The sequence below is a fragment of the Myotis lucifugus genome, unplaced genomic scaffold, assembly GCF_000147115.1.
Source record: "Myotis lucifugus unplaced genomic scaffold, Myoluc2.0 scaffold_717, whole genome shotgun sequence".
Classification (NCBI taxonomy): domain Eukaryota; kingdom Metazoa; phylum Chordata; class Mammalia; order Chiroptera; family Vespertilionidae; genus Myotis; species Myotis lucifugus.
This window is the reverse complement of record NW_005871765.1, coordinates 137,138-159,846: the sequence shown is the minus strand read 5'-3', so window position 1 is coordinate 159,846 and position 22,709 is coordinate 137,138. Positions and strand designations below refer to the sequence as shown.

Below are 22,709 nucleotides of genomic sequence, written 5' to 3'. Positions count from 1 at the left end.
ACAACCGCTCTATTTAGGGGAGTCAAACAGAATGCTTCTCTTCCCCCCTCAGCAAGCTGCGTGTCTGCTGGTAAAACTGGAACTCCTGACGTGGCCCCCCGGGTGTGCCTAACGTGGCCCAGCCCCCCTTCCCATCCTGTCCTCGCTTCCCCACCTCCACGCCCCCCCACACCTCGCCCGCCCGTGTCACCTCATTGAGTCCTCACCACCGCCCCCTGGAGCGGGGCTGTTACTGTCCCATTAACAGAAGAGAGAACCTGGGGCCCGCATTGCAGGCCAAGTGGCGATAAGGCGCCCAGCCCCTGCCCGTGCTCAGTGCTCACACTGGGCTGCTCGCTGCCTCCTCAACCAGCCGCCTGTGTCCTGTTGAGCGACAGGAGCTCTGGGGTCAGGCAGACCCGAGTTCAAGTTTCCGTTCCCCTGCTCGGGGCCTCCGGCTGGTTTTAACTTCTCTGATCCTCAGTTTCCTCATCTGTAATGGGGACGGTAAGACAACCCGTCCGATAGGGTTGTAATAATAAGATTCTTTTTAGATTCTGATTGAAGCACCTGTCCACGTCTTACATGTCGCTGAGGACATTGCACGTTCATTATGGTCCCCCTCCCCACCCCCACCCCCCCTCCCCACCCCCACCCCCACCCCACACACACAGAGCACCGGCAGAAGGTTCTTTTGCTTGAACTGACTCTCACCTTCTTCCTTGGCCTGGAAATTTCTACCCCTATACACACACATGCACCCCATACTCTGTGGTACCCCTCTCTTCTCCACTCCGGGCCCTCTTAGCCTCTGCTCACATGGGTCTCCCCAACTTGGGCAAGAACCCTGCTAGGACAGAGCTGTGTCTCTTCTTCCCCATTTATTGCCCAGCAAGGTGCCTGCACATAGTAGGACCGTGGGCAGTAAAGGAGCTGGGCCTCTGCACATCCTTTCCCAGCTGAAAGCATTCCCTTCTTCAGTGGGCAGGGAAGCAGGCTGGGGCCCCCTTCCGTGGCCAGGCAGAGCACCCCGTCACCGGAAGGCCTATCTGCAGGCTCATGCAGTCAGCCTCAGGCATAGGGCGGCTCCTCTTTGAAACTTGTGTTTAATTTTTCTAATCGTAAGAAATGGGAACTGGTGTGGTATTGATGTGTCTGTTTGGTCGAGTGGCCTCCTGTGGTCTCTAATTGCGTCTGTGTGTGTCTTTTTCATGTAGTCCTTCCCTCCCCACCAGCTGAAGTCAGCATCCACAACAGGAGCTCACACGGTGTCCTGATCTCCTGGGTCCCGGGCTTTGATGGCTACTCCCCGTTCAGCATCTGCAACATTCAGGTAAACAAACCTGCAGGATTCAGAGGGAAGTGCCCGTTTGGTGCCCTGTGGGTCTCCCTCACTTTTTCTCCCTCCAGCACCTCCGTTGAGAGTCCTGTCCTCCTCCCGGCTCACTGTGCACCTGGCCGCCCCAGAGCCTGCCTCTTCCTGTGCAAGGCCGGGGCCAGCCAGAGGGATCTGTGAGGCCAGGGAGAATTAATTTTTAAGGCTCAAAAATGCATCCCTAAGGTAGGACTGGCTTGTGACCAGGAGTTCAGGAAGCCAGGTACTCGTCATCCTGGCTCTTCCTGGGCCGGTGGCCATGAAAATACTAGTAGCACCTTAGCCCGTGGTCCCGGGGGAGACCTGGGCCTTACAGGCCTTGCAAGTCTTCACCCATTTTAACCACCACCTCAACTGGTGTAAAATAGAGGTCAGCCATCCTGCAGTGATTCCATGCCGAGATGTAAACTCTGCTCTGTTAGTTTTATAAACATGGAAAGTAACCCAGCTGTTTGTTTCCCAAGTGCCCCGGCCCAGGGCCTTTGCCGACTCCCCACTGAACCCCACACCAGCACTGCAGGCTCAGCCCCGAGCGAGCGGCAGAGCCGAGGCCAAGCCTGGGAAGCTGAAGCCACAAGCAATGCTCCGACCCTCTGTGTCCGGAGAGACATTGCGAGTGGGAACAGGCAATGAGCACATGTGGATTGTCTGCTGAAAACGGGCATGTGTTCTGCCTGGTACTTTATAACGCAGTAGGTTCACGAATTGTTCTTAGTATCATACATGTCTGGTCTTATTAGTGAAAATCATGTCAACCTGACAGGCCATTTACACCCACTCACTGTGAGGAAGTGACTTTTAAAGAATTTTGTGTTGACAACCGGATATGGGTGTTGTTGGTTTTTTTAAAAATATATTTTAATTGATTTCAGAGAGGTAGGGAGAGGGGGAGGGAAAGATAGAAATATCAGTGATGAGAAAGAATCATTAATCGGCTGCCTCCTGCATGCCCCACATTGGAGGTCAAGCCCGCAACCAGGGCATATGCCCCGACCGGAAATCAAGCTGTGACCTCCTGGTTCGTAGGTTGATGCTCAGCCACTGAGCCACACCAGCCGGGCAACAACCAGATGTTTTAATACCAAATGGAATTAGCCTCCCTGCTCTTGTTGCCTCCCACTGTTACCTAACTGCTGCTCTGCTTTGAAGAGTGAAAACATGCGCTCTTCAAATATTTAAAATAGCCTGCCCCTCTCCCCGCCACCCCCAGCCTTGCTAAGTTCTTGCCCAGCTTTGTAAACCTCCCAAGTACTGGTAAGTGTCAGGTCCTTGTGTCTACAAAAATCCTCACCAGGGCTATTTTTTAACAGCTTTTTCTGGAGATATATTTCACATACCATAATATTCACCCATTTAAAGTGTACAATTCAGTGGTTTTTCCTCACGGAGTTGTGAAACCATCACCACTGTGTAATCGTGTCTGTATTCACAAGAGATACTGGGCTGTAGTTTTCTTGTATTGGCTTCTTCTGGTTTTAGTATCGGTATGATACCGGCCTTGTAGAATGAGTTGGGAGGTGTTCCTCCTTTTCTATTTCTTGGAAGAGTTTGTGAAGGATCGCTGTTCATTCTTTAAATATTTGGTAGAAATCACCAGAGAAGACATCTGGTCCTGAGCTTTTTTTGTATAGGAAGTTTTTTGATTACTTATTCAATCTTTTTTACTTGGTATGGATCAGTTCAGATTTTCTATTTCTTCTTGAGTCACTTTTAGTAGTTTGTGTGTTTCTAGGAATTTGTCCATTTCCTTTGGGCCAATTTGTTGGTATACAGTTGTTCATAATATTCAAATTATAATCTTTTTCTCTTCATTGAGGCTAGTAGCGATTGCCCCTTTTTCATTCCAGCTTTTAATAATTTGAGTCTTCCCTCTTTTTTTTTCTTGGTCAGTCTAGCTGAAGATTTATCAATTTTATTATTTTAGCAGAGTACCAACTTTTGTCTTTGTGAGTTCTTCTGTTCTCTACTTCACTCATTTCTGCCTTAATCTTTGCTTGCTTTCTTCTATTTGCTTAGTTTTCTCTTTTTGTTGTTGTTTCTTAAAGTAGAAGGTTAGACAATTGACTTTAAATTTCTTTTTTTTATTATGGGCATATATACTATTTGTTTCCCTCTAAGTCCTGCGTTAACTGCATCCCCTGAGGTTTGGTATTTTTTGGTGTTCTTTAGTTCCTCTCAAGGTTTTCGTCGTTTGCCTTGTGGTTTCTTCTTTTCCTGCTGGTTATTTAGGAATGTGTTGTTTAACTTTTACATGGTTGTGAATTTTTCAAATGTCTTTTCTTTGTTGATTTCTAATGTTATTCCCTTGTGTTTGGAGGATACACTGGTATGGTTTCCATTCTTTTAAATTTATCAAGGCTTGTTTATGGCCAAGCATAACTTCTGCTCTGGGTGGAATGTTCTCCATGCGCCCTTGTTTGGCTGGGGCTGGGTGGGCTGTTCTGCATCTGTCAAGTTGAGTTAATGTATATTTTTGTTCAGTTCTTCTGTTTCCTTGTTGATCGTTTGCTTGGTGGTTCTATCGATTATGGAAAGTGGGGAGTTGAGGTCTCATCTGTTATTTTTGAATTGTCTAGTTCTCCCTTCATTTCTCTCAGTTTTTGCTTCATGTATTTCAGGGTTCTGTTTTGGGGAAGTACTACAGCCTGTTTGCTATTGTAGGGCCATGACTGTCCCTATATAGGGACATAGCTGAGGCGTGGACAGCCCTTTAAAAATGTTACCCAATTGCTGAGCTGTTTGCAGAATCCAAGAGGACATGAGGTTCCTTCCACACAAGAACGGCTGCCTTCAGGGGGACTTTGTGGAAGCGCTGCCCCGCCTTGAGAGAAGGCTCTCAGGGTAGACATGAGGTAGAGTGGGCTGGTTGGAAAACACCAGGTCGCCCTGAAGGTGGAAGGTGATGACACACAAACTTCACCTGCTCTCTCTCTCTCTCTCTCTCTCTTTCTCTCTCTCTCTCTCTCTACCTTGGCTTTGGGTGGCCATGGCCTGAGTGAACAATCGCCCTTTGAGCACCAAGTTGCAGCCTGCCTTGCCTGCCTCAGGTCCTGTGGCACCGGCATTGTTATTCTGCCTCCCTTCACCCAACTCTCCTTTCCATCTCGGGTAGGGTGACCAGATTTAGCAAATAAGAAGAAAGTAATCTTACAAGTTAAAGTACACGAGTCATTTTGTGACATACCCATACATATAATTATTTGTAGTTGATCTGATACTCAAACATAACTGGGTTTTTTACTTTCTCCTGCAGTCCTAACAGGATTAGTCGGGTTGGTTTGAGAAGTTATAACTTACATTCTGCAGGTAAATGATATATCCCCATTTCTAAGGGGACCGAGGATAGTTTTGTAGCAGGTTCCCAGTCCATGACAGTTTTAAACTCTGACTCGGTAACAAATGAATGTCTGGCTGAGATTCAGATTTATGTGGAGGCGCACACACCCTCTCGCTTCCTGTGGTCCTGACATGAATTCCTTCCTTCACCCATTTTTGGGCTGCACACTCCAGGCCTATTTTTAACTGACCCACGTGCTTCTTGCCATCTCATTCCCTCTTTTCCCCCAGGACCCACCGAGAAGGCCTGTTATAGAAACCCCGTCCTCTTCCAGGAACGGCTCTCAGAGCGCGTCTTGTGCCTGGAAATGCTCCACGCGTTGCTCCCCAAATGGTGGATGGAGAGCCACGGGCTTCCTCCACCTTGGTCTCCAGGGTTGGTCACCAGGAAGGAGGTGCATACTCCAAAGTGAAGGAACAGAGTGGCTTCTGCCACAGCCAGGACCCAGAGGAGCATGTAGCTCACCGAGTTTCCCCTGGGGGCTCCTCAGGCCAACTGCGGCTTCTTGCCGCCCAGTGGAGTCTCCAGTTCTTAGTCAGAGGGGAGGGGAGGCCCCACCAGCTCAGTATCACTTAGCAGATTCAAAATTCCAAAATGTTATTGGGAATGCCCCTTGGCCTACATTTCGGTACCTATATCCTGTAATAACAGCCTCATTATCCACACCCGTGATTGCTAGCCCATTATTATGAGGAATGGATACAGGGTTTAAGATATTCCCCCCAAATTGCTCTTGGTTACTTCTTTTTTAAATTTAATATCGTTTTGTCTTTTCTGATTGATAAGTACTCCGTGTCATAGAAGTTTTGAAAAATGTGCAGTGGAAAGATACCCACTCTCACACATCCTCCCTCACGGACAGGAGGTGTGCTGACTGGACAAGGGGGAGGTTTTTGCTGGGAACCCCCCTCTCCTGCCTGTGCTTACAGAGGACGCCTGGAGAGGGATGTGGAGAGACTGGTGGGTTTATGAAGGATACAGAGAAGGAACTCAGAAAGAGCTGATGTTTTAAAGAGTTTTAGAGAAGTTAGGTGGGTGAGGTGCAAATGACCCTTTCCTATGTCTCCCCACTAATAAATGTCATAAAATCTGAATTACCTGTGTATGCCTTTGGGACGAATTTATATTGGAGTGTAATGAGAGGGGGAATAATGGACAACGTGTCCTGGCTAGTGTGGCTCACTTGGTTGGGCATCGTCGTCCCATGCCCGAAAGGTTGCCAGTTTGGTTCCTGGTCAGGGCACGGGCCTGGGTCGCAGGCTGGTTCCCCCGGTAGGGGGTGTGCAGGAGACAACTGATTGATGTTTCACTCTCACATGATGTTTCTCTCCCTTCCTTTCTCTCTAAAAATCAATTTTAAAAATCTTTCTTAAAAATTAAGAACAATGGACAACATGAAAACGTTCTTCAAGGAAGAGTGTCCTCAGGTTGCACAACAACAGGTTAAAACAAGCTCCAGTATCCCATCTTCCAAAGTAGGATTTGGGAAAGGTTTTCTTTAAAAGTCTCGATAGTAAATACAGGGTGTCCCCACAAAAATGTATATACACAACGGATAGCTCAATTTTGAAAATGAAATGTATTTTAATAAACACCGCCTTTATTATTATTCCCTGTCTATACATTTTTTGGGACACCCTATATTTTAGGCTTTGCCACCCTGTTTCAGTTGACTTGGTTGCATATTCTGTGAAACAGCTGAAAGAAATTGAGACTTGAGGCGGTCCTGAGAGAGGAAGGGCTATTTTATAATGTGTTATAATAATTGTAAGACAGTGATGATCATTTGCTCTGTCCCCTACCCCAACGAGAACACTTATTTCAGGCCTTTTCCTCAGGTCCTCAGTTGCCCCCGCAGCATGAGTAACACTCAGTAATGCGGGTGTGTGGCCTGGAAGGAAGCAGGTACTTCCTTCCGTGGAGAGGACGGGCCACGTGCACAGGATGCCTGAGAGCCCACGTCTGACATTCCCGCCACTTTACTAATGCCGGGTCCACATCTTCACTTTTCATTTAGGTCAAGGAAGTGGATCCTCTGAGTAATGGCTCCGTCATGAATTTTAACACCTCTGCTTCTCCACCTCTGTATCAAGTCGAGCAGCTGCGAGCTCTGGCTAACTACAGCATCAGCGTGTCCTGCAGGAATGAGATTGGCTGGTCCGCCCAGGGCCCTTGGATCCTGGCCAGCACGTCCGAAAAAGGTAATTCCTGGTGTTCAGAATATTACTTCTGGTGGCATGTGATTAAGTCCTTCCCAGTGGCCTGATTTAGAGTTTAAATTTTGCTTTTTGGGTCTTTGTCTCTGGAGGAGAATTTTATGGAGGTGGCCAGTGAAAATGGGAACGAAACTTATAAACTACATATAAGTAATATTTTCTTTTGCATAAAAAGGTAATAGCAGCACACTCTTTATAGCATATATTATTTTTTTTTAAATATATTTTATTGATTTTTTACAGAGAGGAAGGGAGAGAGATAGAGAGTTAGAAACATCGATGATGAGAGAAACATCGATCAGCTGCCTCCTGCACATCCCCCACTGGGGATGTGCCCGCAACCCAGGTACATGCCCTTGACCGGAATCGAACCTGGGACCTTTCAGTCCGCAGGCCGACGCTCTATCCACTGAGCCAAACCGGTTCTGGCATATTTTTAATTAAGATATAATAATATAAAGCGTTACTACTCATAGCATCAAACTCAAGAAAACTAATGAATTTGAAGATGGCTAATGTTCACCAAACCCTATGTGCCAGGGACTATATTAGGTGCCTGACGCGAATTATCCATTCAATCCTCATAGGAGCCCTAGGGAGTAGATACTGTTATCTCTGTTATCTTACTCGTTACATCTTTAAACTTTAAAGAATTTTTTGTGTGCTTTTGAATTCCGAGTTTTTCCCCCCTTTCCTATGAATAGTGAAATCTGTTAAATTCGAGTCACACAATTTTCATTCTTTCCCAGTTAGAGCTCTAGAATGATCACTCAGAACCTCTTATGTGCCCTTAACTCCAGCCTTATACCATCAGTGGTATAGTCTTAATACAGACAGTGCAACAGGTCCAAATCAGAAACTGTTAGGGCTTAATCCTTGCACAAATGAAACTCTAGTGCCAAAATTGTGAAATACCTCCTTTTCTCAAATGAGGAAGAAAAACCTTTGAGAACAATATTTATATGCTGTCTTCCACTTTCATTGAGTTCAGAATACTTTCTGATTTCTTCTTTGACCCATTAGTTATTTAGGTGTATAACTTAGTTTCCAAATATTTGGGGGGGGGGGGAGTTTCTGGAGATCTGTGTACTGATTTCTAATTTCATTCTGTTGGAGACAGAGAACATAATTTGTATCACCTGAAACCTTTTAAATTTATTGAGACTTGTTTTATGGTTCATAATATGGTCTGTCTTGATTAATGTTTGGTGTGCACTTGAAGAGAATGAGTATTCTGTTTTTTATTAGATGGCATATTCTATAAACATCAGCTTGCTGAAGTTGATTGATCATGTTTTTCAGATAGTACCTATTTCTATCCATTATTTAGAAAGAAGCATTGATAATCTGCAGTTATACTTGTGCATTTATCTCTTTCAATATGCAGTTCTAGCAGGTTAATCTTTATATTCAAAGTATGTTTCCTTTAGGGAGCATAACTTTGGTCTTGCTTTTTAATTCATTCAAATATCTGCATTTAAATTGGGGTATTTAACTCATTAAAATGTAATGTGATTATTCATATTATCTTGCTTACAGCAAACTTCATTTACATCTTTAAACTTTAGGTTTAAAGGTTGAGTTTAAATCTCACATTTTTATTTTTCTGTCTATAGCCCTCCTTTTTTTCTTTTGGGTTAATTGAATATTTTTATTCTATTTTCTCTCTTTTGTTTGCTTATTAGCTATACCTCTTGTTTTCTGTTTTGTGTTTGTGGTTGCTTTAGGGTTAATAGTGTACATGTTTAACTTACTACTGTTTACCTTCAAGTGATGCTATACCATTTCATGGGTCATGTTGGAACCTTCAAGTAGAATACTTCCATTTGATTCTCCGATATTTACACAATTGTTGTTATCTTACTTTTACAAAATATGTTAGAAATTCATACTACATTGTTAGTACTTTTGTTCAGACAATCAGTAATTAGGGTGACTTATATAATTATAAAAATATATATAATTATCCATAAAGTAACCATTTCTGATTTTATTCATTTTTTGGTGTAGGTCCACATTTTCATTCAATATCATTTTCCATCTTAAAGGCCTTCATCATTTCTTGTAGTACATATCTGGTGAGGAATTGAGCTTCTGTAGCTCTGAGAAAAATCTTTATTTTTACTTTTTAATATATTTATTCTGCCTTTCTGATAGTTTTATTAGATATAGAAGTCTAGGTTCACATATTCTTACTTTCATTACTTTAAAAATGTTGTGTCACTGTCTTCTTTCTTGAGTTATTTCTGATAAGGAATCTACAATCTTTATTTGTTCCTCTGTATGCAATGTATCTGCTTGTATTTTGTCTTCGGTTTTCCCTTTATCATTGACTTTGAGCAATTTAATGATGGTGTGCTTTGGTGTAATTTTTTTACTTGTGCTTGGAGTTCATTGAATTTCTTAGATCTATATGTTTATGGTTTGCATCCAATTTGAAAACATTTTAATCATTACTTTTTCAAATATTTTTTTCTATTCCCACCTCTCTTCTTAGAGGACTCAATTACACATGTATTTGATCACTTGAAGTTGCCTCATAACTCATTGATATTCTGTTAGTTTTTCCCCCTGCTTTTCCTTTTTTTATTTTGGATAGTTTCTATTGTATTTTCAGGCTTACTGGTCTTTTCTTGTGTGGTATCTAATCTGCCATGAATTTTATCTCGTGTATATTTCATTTCTCACATTATAATTTTTGTATCTTGTTTGTATTTTTCATGTTTCTACTTAACTTTTGGACCATATGGAATGCAGTTATGACTGTTTTAATGTCATTGCTAATTCTAATATCTGTTATTTCTAGGGCACTTTTGATTTATTTATATTCCTGCTATGTAGAAGACTTTGCAGTTTCTTTGTGTAGCTGGTAGTCTTTGGTTGCATTCCCAACATTGTGAATTTAACCTTATGGGATGCTAGATATTTCTGTATTCCTATAAGTATTGAACTTTGTTTTGGGACATTGTTAATGTATTGGGATCTTTTAAAACTTGTGAGGCAGTACAGGAAAAGTGCTCAGTCAATTACTAACCCCTATTGAGACAAGATGGTTATGTGTACTCTGCCTAGTGGTCCTGGTACCATTAGATTTTCCAATCTGATAGCTGAGAATAGACAGTATTCCTAGCCCTGAGTGAGGCCCAGGCACTGTTATCTTTAATTCTTCCATGTATTTCTTTTCCTGTCTCCATCCAGAGCATCCTTATGACTCCACGGCCTTCTCTTGGGCATTTGTCTTTCTTGGTTTGCTCCCTCATTTTCATGGAGCACATTGTCCATTAGCTTCAGGGAGAATATGTAAAATATTAAGACTATGGGGGCCTAACCGGTTTGGCTCAGCGGATAGAGCGTCGGCCTGCGGACTGAAAGGTCCCAGGTTCGATTCCAGTCAAGGGCATGTCCCTTGGTTGCGGGCACATCCCCAGTGGGAAGTGTGCAGGAGGCAGCTGATTGATGTTTCTCTCTCATCGATGTTTCTAACTTTCTATCCCTCTCCCTTCCTCTCTGTAAAAAATCAATTAAAAATATATATATTAAAATCCCACCTCTTCTAATTCCTGGCTCTTTGCCAAATCACTTTCCGGAGCCTTAGTTTAAAAAAAAAAAGAAAGACTATGGGGACTTGCATGTCTTTATGTCATACTGAATTGATAATTTTTCCTAATATAGAATTTTATGTTGTAAATTATTCTCCCTCAAATTTTAAAAAGTACATCTGCATTGTTTTTTAGGTTCATGAGTTATTATGGAGAATTCTGATACTTGAATTTTCTATTTGAACTGTTACTTAGTTTGATTTTTAAAATAATTTCTCTGATCGTGGTGCTGTGATGGGCTATGATGCGGAATTTGTCATTATTTGTTTGTCAACCACCATTCAGTGGTTCTTTTGATCTAGAAATGCAAGTGCTTTGGTTTTGAGACTTTTAAAATATATTTTTTTATTGACTTCAGAGAGGAAGGGAGAGGAATAGAGAAACATCAGTGATGCGAGAGAATCATTGATTGGCTGCCTCCTGCACGACCCCCACTGAGGATTGAGCACACAATCCGGGCTTGTGCCCTGACTGGGAATCGAACCATGACCTCCTGGTTCATAGGTAAAAGCTACACCACTGAGCAACACCGGCCTGGCTTGAGACTTTTTCTTATACATTTTTTTCTTTGAAAATTTCTTTCTATTTTTCTATTGTATTAGATTATATAATTAGATAGTTGTATTAGATAGTTGTTGGACCCCTTTGCTTCCTTAATTTTCTTTTCTCAAGTTGACCTTTTTTCTTTAATTTTTAGTCTACAGGTATGGAGGCTTACTTGATTTCTCTTCTAATTCTTTTATTAAACATTTAATTTTTTCTTACATTGCTAATTTCAAGAACTTTCTATTTCATTGACAATTCTTTTTTTCAGTTCTCAAGTATGAGAGAGAGCCTTTACCTATCTTTGGGCATATTAATTATCAGGTTGTTTGTTGTTGTTGTAGTTTTCTCTAGTCCCCTAGAATGTCTCTATCTCCTTTGTGCTCTCTGTCCTGTGTGTTGTTTGCCTGGACATTCATGAAGGAGGCTTCCCTGACCTCTCCTGATGCCCCACTGTCCACTCCTTCTAAGAGTAGAGATCCAGCAATTTGATTGGACACTAAGTGTAGGTGGGGTTTGTAGACGTCTCTGTCAGGTGATTGGTTGGTGACCTTAAGTGTTTAGGTTAGCATACTCCCAGGTATCAATATTGCTTTTCTTTCCTCTGGGGCTGCTCACTTTCTCTAGAAAAGAAGTCTCCTGTTTGCTGCCTCATGAATAGAAACATGGCTGCCGATATTCTAGCAGCCAGGTGAGGTGGAGTTTTCCTCATTCAGGGCACAAACTTCCACTTATTTTTCCCCACTTGTCAGTCTGGCCTCTCATGGTGCCTTCATTCTACTGGTGCCCCTAGTCCAGGGGCTTTTCAGTTCATAGAATAAGGTATCCTGTCTTCTGTGGGATTTGGGGGGAGTTCCTGCCAGGTGTGTGGGAATAAGTTAGAGGAGTGACAAGGGCTAACTTCTTCCTAATCAAACTTTCAATCTTCCAGTTTTAATACCTGGGCCCACAACTTCTGAGCCTCTCCAGGTGCTTTTGGGAGAATCAGCTTGCTGAGTTCATTACACCTTCTTCGTCTCTTTTTCATCTGTCCAATATATGTTAAGACTTCTCTTCTCCTGTTGACTTCTCTTTACCTTATGAGTTTATACTGTTTTAAATTCCTTCCTTCGGAGGGAGCAGGTATAAAGACATGTTGAGTGGGCCATGTTTATCCATAAATCCTACAGCAGATTTGAAAGTATGTGACTCATTTCCTAGGCACAGCTCAGCTGTATGACATGTCCTGTGCTGAAATGCCTTCTAAGTGCTCCTGGAATCAGCAGAGGCGAGGAAGGTTACAGTACCCTTTTGTTTTCTTGTCAGATGTATCAGAAATATATTATTTAATCTCCCCTAAGTACTAGTACAGGCAGTTTTGGTCTATATTATTTAATTGTCTTTATACTTTCTCTAAATAAAACACTTTTTAAATTTCTAAAATGGATCAGTAATGCATACTTGTTGGCAATTTGATCTTTATCTCCATTAGATATTTTTTCATATCAATACACGTGCTCTACCTAATTTGTTTTTGCTGACCAGCTTCCATTGGAAAATGTGTCAAAGTTTCTTATATCACAATTAGCATTATATTTATTCCTTTTTGTTTCTATTTTGTTCCAATGAATATAATACCACCCACAGGAGAATTTTTGTAGATTAAATTTCTGGAAGTAAAATACTTGGTCAAAGAACGTATTTTCAGTTTTAATAGATGGAGCCAAGCTCTTCCCTCCCAAAAAAAGAATATAGTAATGACCTTGACCTATTTCCCAAATTACTTTGTACACACACACACACACACACACACACACGCACGCACACACGCACACACACACACACACACGCACACACTTTCTATTCCAAAGTGCTTTAACTTTTATTATCCTGTGTCCTTGTGAGAGGTAACGAACATCCTATATAATAAAAGCCTAGGTGGCGTCATGCCCTCGCGAGATGCCCTCGTGTGACATCTCACAAGATGGCTGCACGAACAGCAGAGGTGGGGCCCAGTGGCCGCTCCGCGCAGTGAGGTCTGGGGGTCACACGGCTCTGCGCAGTGTGGAGGAGGCCAGTCCCAGCGTCTCCACTGCCTCACACGGAGGAGGCGGGTCCCAACAGAGGAGGCGGGTCCCGGCAGAGAAGGCGGGTCGCGGCAGGGGAGGGCAGTTGTGGGCGATCAGGCCGGCAGGAGAGCGGTTAGTGGGCGATCAGGCTGGCAGGCAGAAGCAGTTAGGGGCAGTCAGGTGAGCGTTTAGGAGCCAGTGGTCCTGAATTGTGAGAGGGACCTGTAGTTGGACATCCCCCAAGGGGTCCCAGATTGGAGAGGGTGCAGGCCAGCCTGAGAGACACCCCCCCACCATGCACGAATTTTGTGCACTGGGCCTCTAGTTTTGATATAAAGTGGGTGTATGACTTAGCAGAATTTACTATGAAACAGAGAATGAAGACCAGTGCTAAGTGCTACATTTTACACCTAGTCCAGTAATTAACATTTGACCCTCTGACCTCCAATAATGAAGTGTCTAACACATAAAGTAATTTCCTGATTGGTTAGTTCTGTTCAGCCCATCAGTCACTGCAGCTGTGCTGAGTTCCCTGCCCTTTATGTCTCTCGGACCCAGACCTGATCTCCAGTCGGTCGGTTGACCTTCTGCCCTATAGGCTTCTGTTGGAGAACCCCGTCAAGTGTGTCTGTGTGTCTGCTTTGCTTCCCTGGGCAGAGTCCTTGAGCGCCTCTCACCATCTTCCCTGCCTTCCTCTTCCTTATTCTTTTAGTTTAGAAAGGGCTGACTTTTTAAACTCATGTACTATCGCAGTGGTCCTTCATGGAGAAGAGGGTGGAAATCTGCTCTTTGTCTCAGTCTCATTTGAGTGCTTTCCTAGAACATTCGAACATCAAACATTCAGAAACCAAAAAGAGAATGAGAATCTGTGTGCTTTTCTTTGTGGTTCTTCATCCTTCTCTCCTTGTCCTTTTTAGCCCCATCGGTATCACCTTTGAACGTCACTGTGTTTCTGAATGAATCTAGTAACAAGGTGGACATCAGATGGATCGAGCCTCCAATTGAGCGGCAGGATGGGGACCTGGTGGGCTACTGGATATCTCACGTGTGGCAGAGTGCGGGTGCTTCCGTAAGTCTGAGCGCTGGCAGAGTGCGCTCGTCTCCGCGGATTCGCTGGTTTAGAACTGTTTTAGAAGCTTTTGTTTTGCTGTGAGAATGCCAGGTGTTACTGAGTTATTCAAGACACCTTTTAGTGGGATATGAAGAATGTCATAAAATTGGAGGTTACTGAACGTCACAACATTCCAAGAAATCTTTGGGCCTCTCCTCATTCACTCATTCAGCTGTTCATTTACTTATTGAGAACTTACATATAGAACGCATCTCTATTACCACCAGATTCTTACCTTCAGGGAGCGTGGCTCTTGTAGGAAGACATGGAAACTACCCAGATAACCACAGCAGGCGGTTGAGAAGATACAGGGCTTAGCAGGCCAGCCATTTACAGCCTCTTGAAATTCCAGGGGGCCCCTTTCCGAAGAAGACTGTCAGGGAAGAACCCAGCCACCTAGAAAATAGCAAAGGGTAACCAGACTCTGAATGAGAGGGCTCAGCAAGCAACAGGCCGTCTTGACACAGCTCCATAGGAGCGAAATTAGACACATTTCTCAACCGACAAGAGCAAAGCAGTTGTCACGGCAGAGAGTTGGAGCATCAGCCTGGTGGCACAGGTTCTCTGTCCCCAAGCTGCGTGGAGCTGTGCCACTAGGGTTCTCCGGTCAAGAGCTCGGCACTCTGAGCAGTGAGGACAAACAGCCCATGCTCTGTGTGGGTGCACGGTGGTCTCGCTGCGGCCACCTTGACCGACTTCACTGCCTACGTGACCAGCCCCAGTGTGGCTCAGGGTCGGGGTGGTTGGCCTTGCAGTTTGGCCTCCTCAGCAAGGATGCTGGGGACAGTGCAATGCCCTGCCTTGTTCTGGGCTTGGAATAATCTTGACAGTTGACGATGGAGGAGTTCCAGATGGAGAAAGATCACGTGAGATGAGGCATAATGTGACAGCTTTGGGGGATCATGACTCACTCAAGGCCCTGATACATGAATATTTTCAGGGGTATAGTGTGAGGGGAAACTGGACCAGGAGTCCTGGCCATGCGTGCAGGGCTCTGGATGTTGGCCAGGGGTCTGATAGACTTTGGCAGATGGCAAGGGAGCCAATAAGAACCTTGAACTTAGGAATCCAGTTTGAGAGTTGTATGTTACGAAAATGGCTGATGTGACTATTACTATTTTACATATAAGAAAATTGAATTTGTTAAAAGTAACCTTCTGATCTGCCTCATTCCACCAGAGCATATTGCCAACTGGCAGGTCACTCAGCAGCTTCTCCTGCTGCTCACTGAGAAGAGCCCACACTGCCCAGCAGTGTGACTGGGGAGGGGCACACTGGCTGGAAAAGGAAGGTCTGGGTCGAGAAGGGCACCCTCCACCCTGAAGGCAACCTTGATTGCTCTCCCTAAGCTCCTGATTTAAATATTAACCTCATCTAAAAATACCTTTCATAGCAACATCCAGCTGAGTATGTGACAACGTATTTGACCATGTACCTGGATACCATCCTATATAATAAAAGGCTAATATGCAAATTGTCCCCTTGAATTCAACCAGGACTTTGACCAGGGGGTGGGGCCCCTCTCCCTGGCTGGCTCTGCCACTGATCGGCCCCACCCCCACCCCGATAGGGGGCAGGACCTGCCCACCAACTGCCCACGGCCCCACCCCCTGCCAGCCTGGCCCAATCGGCCCAATTGGGGCAGGTCAGCTGGACCCTACCCATGCACAAATTTGTGCACTGGGCCTCTAGGTAGCACATAAAATTAACATCAGAACTGTCATGAGTGTTGATTGAATACTAGTCTGTGCTGAAAACTGGGGGATACATGGAGGTGTCAGAATGTCAGATAGTTTTCGCCTTATCATCGAAGATGGCAAGATCCTCCGTAGTTTAGTAAGGACTGTCTGGTGTAAATAGTAGTTTCATTGCATAATAGCAAAAAAAGGCAGAGAGGTCTACATGAGAAACTGACTGCTCCCTAAGTTCCAGCCAGTGCCCTTCCAGTGGGAGTGAGTTTTTTAGGCGTGACTCTAGTCGAGCCAGAGGGACATTCTGACTTGGTTACTGTGAGGTGTAAAGATCACAGCTGTGTTGAGAATAAAGTCAGAAGTGTGGGGAATGCAGATGAGTGATGAGGCCCTCGGGGAGAGGCGGGGGCGCAGGTCCCAGACAGGCCCCTCCTCACTTGGGAGAGGGAGAGGGCTGAGGTCACTCGTACTCCTTTGTAACGGGGTAGACGCACTGGGTTCACCACCAGGACTATCTCTTTACCACCATCACGAAGAGCCTCCTTGTTTCGTGTTTCACATTCCCGATGGATGTAACCCGGTGATGGGTCAGATTTTTGGCATCCCTGTGGCATTTGTACAGGGCATCACATGAAAGTAACAGCTTCTTGGCAGGAGAGAGGGACGGGGAACAGCTGCACCCACAGATGATGTCTGAGCTCGTTTCAGTCATTTTCAATCTCACATCATCCAACTTTTACCAGAACTGCTATTTTCCAGTAGGGTAGTTGAGATTTGCTCTCTTTCTTTTGCTGCCTCACTTTACCTACCAGGAAGCAGACTGTTGGACGCAATAGGTGATGGAAGTAGAGGAGACAGGAAGAAGAGGGCTTAGAGTCCATGATCTCTCATGTCTCATAGTAAATGACTGCAGGCTGTTGTTTGTACCAGTGAAACCCTGCACTAGCGTTGCAGCTACAAGAGAAGGAGCTTCTCATTTCCTGGTCTTTTGTCCCAGAGAACATGAAAGGTGCCTGTGGATTAACTGCATTTGCACCCTGGATGGAACAGGGGAGTCAAATCTTAGAGAAAATCTCCTTTTCACAAAGCTCAATTCTTAGGATAGTACATGAGGGCACAATCATTTTGTTTTGAGTCAATGGGAATTTTTTCTTTCTTGGTTGGCTGAAGATAGTGATCATTGGCAGACATTTATGAGCAGATCCTGTTTTTTCCTTCTCTGGCATGGGTGATAGCTTCTTTATTATTAATTATTATTATTATTATTGGTTGATTGATTTCAGAGAGGAAAGGAGAGGGAGAGAGATATAAACATCAATGATGAGAGAGAATCAATGATCGGCTACTTCATACACGTTCCCTACTGGGGGTTGAGCCTGCAACTCCAGCATGTGCCCTGACCGGCTGGAAATCGAACCATGACCTCCTAGTTCATAAGTCGATGCTCTACCACTGAGCCATGCCAGTTGGGCTGATACCTCCTTCTTTAGTGGGGGACTCGAGCTGAAGGAGCAGGAGTGCTGAAAGCCCTGTGGGTGACGCAGCATGGAGCCTAATGCACTCACTGCCACTAACACCCAGCTGGGCTGTGCATTCTTCCCCCCTTTGCTCAGATCACTCCCTCTGCAGGGAGGACAGTGCTGCCAGTTAGGGCTGTGACTGTTCCAATCACTACCTCCTTGGAGATTCTGGGTCATCCCAGTGAGACGGTCACTTGGATTGAGATCCTGCTGTACGTTGTGCATTGTGATGGTCTTGTGACAACAGAAGCGTCTGTGGTTCACTTTACTGCGGACAAATCCTCTGATGCAGCTGAGCTTCCACCTCATGAGCTGCAACTGGAGACAAATAAAATATAAGGTCAGCCAACCCTGGGAGGAGCCTGACCTATGCATCCTTCACCTCTATTTCTCAAACACCCTTCAGTTCTAAGGGGCAAGAGTTAGTCACAGCTTCATCTCTCCTGGACTTTTATGTCTATTCCCTTCACCAGGTTAGGGGAAGTTTTCCATTATTTTTTCACATAGGTTTTTAATTCCTTGCTCTCTTTCTTCTCCTTCTGGCACCCCCATGAATAATGGTACACTTGAAGTTGTCTCAGAGGCTCCTTATACTATCCTCATATATTTGGATTATTATTTTTTTTCTTGCTGTTCTGATAGGGTGTTTTCTGCTTCCTTATCTTCCAAATCTCTGACTTGATCCTCTACTTCATCTACTCCTCTGCTAACTCCCTGTAATGTAATCTTCATTTCTATTAGCATATTCTTCATTTATGACTCGTTATGTTTTCTAGTTCTGTTTTTATGTTTCCTCTCTCTTTGTTGAAATTCATCTACTCTTCCCCTAAGTTCATTGAGCAACCTTATAACCAGTGCTTTAAGCTCTGCATCTGGTAAATTGCTTGTCTCCATTTTTTTTAGTTCTTTTTCTAGAGTTCTGTTCTGTTCTTTCTTTTGAGATGTTTCTTTGTCTCCTCATTTTGGCAGCCTCCCTGTGTTTGTTTCTATGTATTAGGTAAAGCTGCTGTGTCACCCAAGCTTGGTAGAGTGGCCTTATGTAGGAGGTATCCTATAGGGTCCTCTAGCACAGCTTCCATGATTATTCGAGCTGAGCACCACAGGTGCACCCCTCCCCCCACCATGTGGGCTGTACACCTTCCTGTTATAGTTGAGCATTAACTGCTGTTGACACATGCCAGGGATTTGCTCTCTGGCCGATTGGCTGAAAGGACTGGCTGTAACCACAGTGGAGGATCAGCCATGCAGGGGCCCACACCATCGAGCAGAACTTACTTGACAGGGACTTGGGTGCCTGCTGAGTCTGTCTCTTGAGCATGTTGCTTTTGGAGGTGGTTAGGAGGTGCTTTGATATGATCTGAAGCTGTCCAGAAGGTATGCTGGCTCTAGGGCCTTCCTGGTTATGCAGGCCAAGGTCAGCCACTACCTGTGTCCTGCCAAGGACACTGGCATGAGCTAATCTTCAGGTGGCTGCTACTTGTACTGGGCTTGACAGTGAATGGGACAGTCTTTGATGAGTATGGACTAGTGTTTCTTATCTCATTTGCATAAGGTATCAGTAGATCTTCCATGAGAAAATAGTTCAGTAAGTAAATCAGTTTATAAAATATTACATATTATGTCCTTCCTTAAAGACCCAAGTGCTTACTGGAAAGTTCAAGGCTCTCTGATGTTCTGCAGTGAAGAGATATGTTTAACTTTGACGTGGGAATTGCCCAGATGTTAGGCACTCGATTTGATCCATGTCATTCTTACAGAGCTCATTGTTGTTGGATTGTGGCTCTAATGCTGGTTTTGCTGTGGTTGGAAGGGTAGAGGTCTCGATCGGAGGGAAGTTTAATGACAGATTATTATGGAGAACTAACTTCTTCAAAGACCCAGGGAAGCCCCAGTGTGTTGGAAGATTCCTTCGCTGGCCTAGAACTCTGCCTCCTGACACGCTGTGCTCCTGGGTGTAGGCAAGTGCCCCTCCCTCTTCCTTCCCTCCATCCTCCCTCTCTCTCAGTGTCAAAGGAGGGCAGAGCATTTGAACTGGTGTCATTTTTAGATATGAGGATAGTCATGGTTCTTGTTAAGCCAGATAGAGGTCTGAAACACTTTAATCAAGGATCCGTCAAGGATGGTGCATTTTGCCTGGAGGAGAAACCTACAATGTGTTAAATGAATGTTACAGTTTGGGGAACAAGACAGCCTTGCATGATACAGGACAGCCTTGAGAGATACTACAAGGTCATTTCTGTGAGAAGGACTTATATATATAGGGAAAGAAGACCATATAAGCACCTTGTGGAACATGGTATAGGAATTAAGAAATAGCCTTTGTGCAAGATCATGTGCTGAGTGTTTTCCATGAAGGAACTCAATTAGCCCTTGCAAAAACATGTTGAGGAAGACACTCCTCTTCTCAGTGTTCATTTGAGGAAATTGGAGCTCAGAGATGTTGAGTAACTTTCCGAGAATCCCAAAGCTTGGAGGTGGTAGCACTGGGATCAGAACCCAGGTCTGGCTGACTCCAAAGACTGTAGTTTTCAGAGCCTCACTGCTCTTCCCCAGATGCCCTTGGTTTTCTTCATAATATAGTGTCTTGTTCAAATTCCATAGTGTGGCCTCTTAGCAGAAAGAAGTAAGGACAGGACGCATTTGAAGGTGTGAGAGTTTTGCATTGGTGCCTGTGAATTTGAACCCTTTTGAACAAGCTACCTTTGTTGTTGTAGCAGGACAGAAGCTTTATCTGCTAGTCCTTGCCCCACTGAGTGTTACAGTTCTTTGAGGCAATAAAAAGGGCCATAGTCTTACAAAGATAGGGTCGTGCCTTCTCACAGAGCAGAACATATTAAAGTCTTTTGATAACTGAATACAAGCACCACTGTGGTCGCCCTGATGAGCTAATGCCCACGCGAGACACAAGACATCCTGTTCTGGAAGACATGCTCTTACATTCCCCAACAGGCCAGGTCCACGGGTTTTATCTGCGAGTAAAGTTGTAATCAATGTCGTACTATGCTTTCGATTTCATTTCCTTAAGTCCTTGAGGATACGGGCCTGTGTTGGTGAAAAATGAAAGGTCATAAATGAGAACTACGCAGTCTGCACGGCCTGTGCCCATGACCAGACCCTCTCGTGCCAGGAACACAGCCGGCCCCACGAGGTCGGCACCTGACACTGAGGGTGGCTCCTGCCTGGGTGGGATTTCAAATGGGTTTCTCTGTCCGCTTTAAAAATCAGAATCGAAATACTTGAGGATATGGATGTGGTCATGCCTCTCTTTATACACTTGGCATCAAAATAATGGATCAATGACATCACTTTTTAAAAAACAGTAATATTTTAAAACTATATTGGAGGTTACCATTTAAGAATATTCTTAGAAAAGAAAATGCTAAGCCTCCGCTAAAATGTTTATCATATATTTTTCTAATCACTACTTCAAAATCTATTGTAATCCCACCCCTAGAATGGGATAGTTTTTATGTATTTCCAAAATGTGTGACCATAAGCCGTGCCTGCCATCACTTCCATACTTGGGGTTTCAGCATGATGACAACAGCCATGATGGTGGCCATCGCCACACTTGGGTGACATTTGCTCCAGGCGGCCGCCATTCCAAGCACTTTACATGGATTATTAGCTCTTTACTCGTTTAAGGGACAGGAGGTGGAAATGAGAAAGTCACTCTTCTGAAGAAAATTTTACCCTTTGCAACAACATGGATGGACCTGGAGAACATTATGCTAAGTGAAATAAGCCAGTCAGAGAAAGACAAGCGTCATATGATTTCACTCATACATGGAGTTTGATGGACAAAATAAACAAAAAACAGAGACATACTCATAGATAGAGAACAAACTGACAGCTCTGGGGGTTAGGGAGTTGGAGTGGGTGGAGGGATTGAGTGAAAAAGAAAGAAAAAAGGGAACTTGTGAGAATGGACAACAGCATGGTGATTGCTGTGGTGGGAGGAAGGGGATGGGTTTTGTTAATACTCATCAGAGGATATTTTTTCCATTGACTTTTAGAGAGAGTGGAAGAAGAGGGGAGGGGGGGATAGAAACATCCATGTAAGAGAGACACATCTATTGGTTGCCTCCGGCACATGCCCCATCCGGGCTGGGATCCAGCCTGCAACCGAGGTTCATGCCTTTGGCCAGGAATTGAACCTGAGAACCTCTAGTGTGCAGGCTGACACTCTAACCACTTAGCCACACCAGCCAGGGCTTTCTCAGTTACACATTTCTTCTTATTTTGAGCTCATTTCTCTCACACATTTCTCTGTTTTTGAGTCTTTGTAGACAAAAGTACCCATGTTCCTGGTCAGGCAGAAGGTCTTGTACATTGAAGAGCTGTGAGGTGCTAAACTCTGAAGTAGATGCGTTTTCCTCACAGCCTGCCTGACTCACACAGGGCAGGGCTGCAGGATGTGGACCAGGGAGTTACTAGGACTCTCTAGTGATTTTCTGTCCTTCACAAATTAGAGAATGGCCAGCTAAGCCATCATCAAAACTAGGTTTGGTACTGACTTGTATCAAGTAGTAAATAAATCCTGCGAATCTAATGCACGGTACGTGAATATAGACAACAATATCCTATATAATAAAAGGCTAATATGCAAATTGACCCTAATGGCAGAAGGACCAGAATGACTGCTCGACCAGTCACTATGAGGTGCACTGACCACCTCTCGGTCCCTTTTCCCAGCTGGCAGGCTCCGATCAACCGGGAATGGGGTGGGTGGCGAGGGATGTGGGCGGTGCTAGGCCAAGGCCCCCACCCTGCCGGTCGCCCCACACACAGAGGGCGACCCATGGCGGGGGCAGGGCCAGCGAGCGGGCAGAACAGCCGACCTGCATCCCTGTGTCACTGCCCTTTTGTCCCATTGGCTGTGGCCTGAGTGAGGAAGGACGCATGGCCACTGGTCACTGGCCCCTGGGATGTGGTGGAAGGACTCCCTCAGGAGGGACTGTGGCGGAGCAGGCAGCATGCCCCAGGCAGCTTAGTGTTTCATTTCCTTTACTTCCTTGTCTGTCCCCAGGAAGAGCTGTCTGAGGAAGTCGGCCAGGATGGCAGCCATGCTCAGATCCCCGTTCACGTCCACAATGCCACATGCACCGTGAGGATCGCCGCCGTCACCACAGGAGGGGTCGGGCCTTTCAGTGACCCCGTGAAAATATTCGTCCCTGCACACGGTGAGAGCCGGGCTCCCTCAGCTGCTGGAGCCGTGCATCCAGGCAGCACACAGATGGCCAGCTGGGGGATGGGCAGCTGGCTTAGGGCTGAACCATAAAGACCCGTT

General features: G+C 44.8%; 1 protein-coding gene across 1 annotated transcript in view; it reads left to right on the top strand.

The window, feature by feature from the left end:
* Positions 1-22,709, top strand: part of MERTK (MER proto-oncogene, tyrosine kinase) — a 99,062-nt gene that overhangs the window by 53,323 nt on the left and 23,030 nt on the right. The window contains exons 6-9 of the mRNA XM_006105714.3: positions 1,197-1,312; positions 6,709-6,892; positions 14,015-14,166; positions 22,449-22,602. Coding sequence (XP_006105776.1) covers positions 1,197-1,312; positions 6,709-6,892; positions 14,015-14,166; positions 22,449-22,602 — 606 coding nt within the window. The remainder of the gene's footprint in view (positions 1-1,196; positions 1,313-6,708; positions 6,893-14,014; positions 14,167-22,448; positions 22,603-22,709) is intronic.